Genomic DNA, 6,000 nt, shown 5'->3' with positions numbered 1-6,000 from the left:
TCTAAGTCCTTAAGTCTGTAGTCTAGAAGTATTAATAGAGGCTGGGCATGGTGGCTCATACCTGTAATTCTAGCACTTTGGGAGGCTGAGGCAGGAGGACGGCTTGAGTCCAGGAGTTTGAGACCAACCTGGGCAACACAGCAAGACTCGGTCTCCGCACACACACACACACACACACACACACAGAGGATGGCTTGAGTCCAGGAGTTTGAGACCAACCTGGGCAACACAGCAAGACTCGGTCTACACACAAACACACACACAGACACACCACACACACACACCTTACACACACTTAGCTAGGTGTAATGGTGCGTGCCTGCGGTACCAGCTACTCAGGAGGCCGAGGCTGGTGGGCCCCTTGAGTCTGGGAGATCTAGACTGCAGTGAGCTGTGCTTATGCCAATGCACTCCAGCCTAGGCAACACAACGACACCATGTTTAAAAAAAAAAAGTATTACGAGACACAGGATTTTTATTTCTTTGCAACTACGTCTTGTTATAAAAAGTAGTGATTCCAACGTGAAATATTTACAAGACGCATCCCATTACTTTCCCTCCCTTGGCCACCGTCCCCAACCCCCAAAAACAGCTTTCTCTGTAGTTTCTCACCGGAGTAGCGAGTGAGAAATGTGTTTGAAGACTAGGGAAATGAGAAAGGTATGCGGGCTCCTAGAGGATTTCGGGTGAGTTGTTTGAAAAAGGAGGTGAGGGAATTCAGTTTCACGTCATGAGCCTAAAGTAAGGCGTGTCAGGGCCGTCCCGAAGGTAACTGGGTAAATAAGTTTGTGAGGACAAAGACCAGCGCCAGGCCCAGGGCGGAGCCTCCGCGGCCCCGGCGCAGGGACTCGACCAAGGCGGAGGACGGGGCGGAGCGCGGCCGGCACTGTGGAACCGGGAAGATGGCACCGCCCACGGAGCTGCCGGCTAGACCCGAGCGAGGCAGCGCGCCCGGCTTCCGCGCCATGGGGCGGCTGGTGGCTGTGGGCTTGCTGGGGATCGCACTGGCGCTCCTGGGCGAGAGGCTCCTGGCACTCAGGTAGGTGGGACTCTCGCGCGCCCCTCCTCGCCGGTCCCCAGGCTGGGGTGGCCGCGTGGTGCGGGGAGGGCGCAGGCTGGGGGAGGGATTCCTGCGGGACCGGCCTTGCGGCCGGGGTTGGAGAATTTTTGATTGCCGTCCCTCCCCCAGCTACTTGAACACCCATCACCCCGACTCTCCTCTTCTAGTGAAAAAACTAGCAAAGTTTGGAGTGAGTCGCGACACTTTCTTGAAAGTTTATAAGCCCTTGCTGCTAACAAAGTTCTCTTCTGCTTAGGCTGACAAGAGAATGCTTTACAATTACTCAAGGGCCAAACCTCTGAAAACAAAACGACTACTCTTGCATTGAAACTTTAATTATGAAGATTTATTTCAGGTCATTGGTGCTGCTTCTTCTCCTTGTTGCCCAAACGAGCCCCGTCTTTAATAAAGTTGTTCTCCACCCATTTCTGCATAGTTTGAGAAACGCTTCAGCGTTTCTCAAAAATGGGCCCCCACTTTGATAGACCCAATAGTCCTTCAAAAGGGAAATATTGGTGGGTTTTGCTTTTCAACAAGAACTTAATATAGCTGGTTGTGTTTTATAGAGATAAGCCTGGAAGGGGGGATTGGAATAGAGCAGTGGTTCTCTGTACATTAGAATCTCTTGGAGGGCCGGTGTCTGGGTGGCACCACCAAAGATTCTGATTCAGCTGGTCTGGATCAGAATCTGCAGCCACACTTGTAATCCCAGCACTGTCAGAGGCCTATGCTGGAGGATTGCTTGAGCCCAGGAGTTAGCAACAGGCCTGGGCAACATAGCAAGATCCCATCTCTACAAAATAAATAAAATTTGAGTTGGTAATTTATAAACTGTGGTGTCTACCTATCAGAGATTTTTCATTACAACTAAAATGTGATATGGAGTAATGTACTGTTTGGCAAGGTGGCTTCAAGGTTCACAGGTAAATAGATAAATAAGAAAGTACATAATGTAAGAACAGTGGCTGACAGTAGCAGTGGTATTTTTTATTTTTAAAAACACTCCTGATAATTCTAATGAGCAGTCAAGGTTGAGAACTACTAGAATAGAGAGCGGACATGGGGAAGCTGGTTAAGGTATTGCAGTAGGTCAGAGAGGATAACAGGGACCCAAATTCTGGAACCCCAGGGGTGAGGGAGAAGTCAAAAGTACTACCAGAGTTTGTGCCACAGCTCTACTGTCCCATGGTTGTAGTTTCATCTACTGATAATGCAAAGAGGAAGAGTGTGGTGGCTGAGATGGCAGTGAGAGTTGAGGAAAGAACGCTTATGGGTAGGAAATGGACATGTTTTATGGGTAGGAAATGGACATGTTGACTTTAATTTTCATGTTAGATGGTGCCCATTGTACTCCACAGAACATTCATGAGTTGGATGACTGTGTATATGATCTGTCCTGCTCTCTGTTTCAAAGATAAGACCACCAAAATTTACAAGCTTATTATGTTGTCACTAATGTGTAAGCCACCAGTTTTTCTGCAAGTTGGAAGTTTTCTCAACAGTCAAATTTTTCCCCTTCTCACTAATTTTAAGGTTTTAAAGTTATAGCTGCAAATCTAAAAAAAAAAAAAATGAAAAAGTAAGTAAAACTTATTGACAGAATGCACCTGATAGTTTATTTACAGGTTTTTGTTTGGTTGATTTTTGTTTTTCTTTGTTTTTTATTTTGAGACAAGGTCTTGCTCTGCTGCCCAAGCCAGAGTACAGTGGTACATCAAAGCTCACTGCAGCCTCAAACTCCTAGGCACAAGCAGTCCTCCCTCCTCAGCCTCCTGAGTAGCTGGGATTACAGATGCATGCTAGCATGCCCAGCTAATACTTTTATTTCTTGCAGAGACAGGGTCTCACTTTGTTGCCCAGGCTAATCCCAAACTCCTGGCCTCAAGTGATGCTCCCGCCTCGGCCTCCCAAAGTGGTAGGATTATATGCATCAGCCACCACCCTCAGCCTACTTTACAATTTGATACAACTTTTCTTTATGTGACTGTGATATACTTTATTGGGCAGTGACTTTATAAAGTGGTAACTTTATTGGATATGTGAAGCCCCAAATGGGCTGATGTAAGAATGTTGGGTGGCTGGATTTAGCAAAGAAAAATGTAGGTTACCCAGTTAACTTTGAATTTCAGATAGGTAATTTTTTTTAAGTATAAGTATGAAATACTTACCATACTTTTAGCATAAGCATGGAATTTGGGACATAATTATACTGAAATATCATTCATTGTTTATCTCAAATTAAAATTTAACTGGGTACCCTGTATTTTATCATATGGTGGAGTGCCTTCTGTTTACAGAATTTGGTGACCCTTAGAGTCTGTTTTTAAAAGGAGCATGTTCAGCCGGACACGGTGGCTCATGCCTGTAATCCCACACTTTGGGAGGCTGAGGCGGGCAGATCACTAGAGGTCAGGAGTTCAAAACCAGCCTGGCCAATATGGTGAAACCGGTCTCTAATAAAAATACAAAAATTAGCCAGGTGTGGTGGTGCATGCCTGTAATCCCAGCTACTTGGGAGGCTGAGTCAGGAGAATTGCTTGAACCCCGGAGGTAGAGGTTGCAGTGAGCCAAGATTGAGCCACTACACTCCAGCCTGGACAACAGGGCAAGACTCCCTCAAAAAAAAGAGGAAAAAAAAGCATGTTCTCACTTCCTCATAAGGAAAGGATCTTCAGAGGAAGTTGAAGAGACAGAGGCTTTATGTTTGGTTCAACCTACTGTTTGATTATTCAATATTTAGAGATAGTGCTTTGGCAATTTCTCTCCCCCAGACAGACAGTTATTTCTCTCCCCAGGTTGCCCACTTCAATTTTTAGTATAAGGATGTCCCAGAGGGATAAATGTCATCAAAGCTGTCTTTCTTCTTCTGAACTGTAACTGGTTCCACACCCTCCTTTTCCACCCCTCCCTAGTTGAGCAATAAAGGAGAAAATAACAGTGTACATATATTCCCAGGCCAGTTCCTGGTGTCAAGGTACGCAGCTGTGGATGAATCATGAGGCTTGAGTGCATCAGAGACCTAAGCGTGGGCAGGAACCCCCAGAGTACCCGTGTGAATGTTCTACTTGCTGCCTGGCACCTTTTATGACAATTCCCACAAGAAGCTATGTGGTCTGTTTCTACTTCTGAAGGAGCAGTCTTTTTTTTTTTTTTCTTTTAAACCACCATCCTTTAAATCATTTATTAGGTGACTCTTGTGTGCTGGTCAGTGTGTCAAAAGTGTAAAAACTTCTTTTTTTTTTTTTTTTTAACCTATCTTTAATTTTTTTTTTTTTTCTTCAAGGCAGGATCTTGCACTCTCACCCAGGCTGGAATGCAGCAGCACAATCATAGCTCATTGTAACCCAGAACACTTGGGCTCAAGTGATCCTCCCACCTCAGCCTCCTAAGCAGTGAGGACTATAGGCATGCACCACCACACCTGGCTATCTAAAAAAACACGGCTGGGCATGGTGGCTCATTACCGTAATCCCAGCACTTTGGGAGGCTGAGGTGGGTGGATCACCTGAGGTCAGAAGTTCAAGACCAGCCTGACCAACATGGCGAAACCCCATCTCTACTAAAAATACAAAATTAGCTGGGCATGGTGACACATGCCTGTAATCCCAGCTACTCAGGAGGCTGAGGCGGGAAAATCGCTTGAACCCGGAAGGTGGAAGTTGCAGTGAGCCATTACACTCCAGCCTGGCGACAGAGCGAGACTCTGTCTCAAAAAAACAAAAAATACATTTTTTTTTGTAGAGACGGGGTTCTTGCTGAGTTGCCCAGGCTGATCTCAAACTTCTAGCCGCAAGTGATCCTCCCACCTCAACTTCCCAAAGTACTGGGATTATGGGTGTGAGCTACTGAGCCCTGCCAAATTTCTTTATATTGAACCAAAATATACATTTACTGACATTTGGACAGAAAGCTCTTTTACTTTTATGCCTTCATCCAGTCTTCATAGATATCTTCCCTTCTACATTATAACTGTAAATACTGAGGTTAGAGAGGTTAACTAGTTAGTTCAACAGAATAATGTAATTATTCAATAATATAATTAATGAATAATTAGTGCTGAACCTGTCGCCTCAGCCAGGTCTCCTGATTCCAAATAAGTTGGCCCCAGCTTCCCACAGTCTTCTAGCTTCTCTGCCAGTGGAGCAAATTTTCTCTAGGTTTACAGGCCTAAGCACAAATTCCTAGTAACTTAATGCAAGTATTGCCAGAGTCCAAGGGGTGAATTCCAAAGGGTTTTTACAAGGCTATATACATCAAAGATAAAGCCCTGGCTTCCATATCGCTTGCACATAGGAGATAAAGCCCCAGCAGTTGTGTGTAAATTCAAAAGCAGAGAAGTATGGCACAAAGAAACTCCTGATAGTAACACTGTGTTCCCACTTTGCTCAGGGGCGTATTGGCACCATAGCTTGGTGCACCCTTACTGCTACCTGCCATGAGACCAGATAATAGCTAGCAGCCCCTGGTCTCATTCTCCTCTGGAAGGGTACTGCTGTTTCCTGAATGAAAGAAACTGAGATTGATTTCATGCTAATGACCGTCGGTTAAGAGTTCATGCTTTGTGAACAGGTAGCCTGAGTTCATTCATAGCTCTACTATTTACCTGAAAACTTGGACTGATTATTTCACTTTTCTGTGCCCCGGTGTTCTAATCTGTAGGATGGGGAACTACCTGCTCCACAGTGGGACTATGAGAATGCTTAAAACAATGCCAGGCATACAGTCAGCTCAATAAATGTCATCTATGAAGACAGTGAAATTCAAGCAAAATTCCTTAAACCTTTGTGCCATACATCCCTTTGGCAGTCTGGTGAAGCCTTCATTCCTTCTCAGCATCATGTTTTTAAATGAGTAAAATAAAATATGTAGGATTACAAAGGAAACCAATTATACTTAAATACTGCTACCAAACTATTTTAAAATTTATGGTATAATATGCT

At 44.8% G+C, this 6,000-nt stretch overlaps 1 protein-coding gene across 2 annotated transcripts in view; it reads left to right on the top strand.

Moving 5' to 3' along the window:
* Nucleotides 1-719: 719 nt before the first annotated feature.
* Nucleotides 720-6,000, top strand: part of PON2 (paraoxonase 2) — a 28,845-nt gene continuing 23,564 nt past the window's right edge. For both annotated transcript variants that reach the window (XM_033195126.1, XM_033195125.1), the window contains exon 1: nucleotides 720-1,039. In XM_033195126.1, the coding sequence (XP_033051017.1) occupies nucleotides 903-1,039 (137 nt within the window). In that variant the 5' untranslated portion in view covers nucleotides 720-902. The remainder of the gene's footprint in view (nucleotides 1,040-6,000) is intronic.

Source organism: Trachypithecus francoisi, unplaced genomic scaffold (genome assembly GCF_009764315.1).
Source record: "Trachypithecus francoisi isolate TF-2019V2 unplaced genomic scaffold, Tfra_2.0 Lachesis_group4, whole genome shotgun sequence".
Lineage (NCBI taxonomy): Eukaryota > Metazoa > Chordata > Mammalia > Primates > Cercopithecidae > Trachypithecus > Trachypithecus francoisi.
Note: the sequence above shows the minus strand (reverse complement) of the source record. Positions and strands in the feature narration are given on the sequence as shown.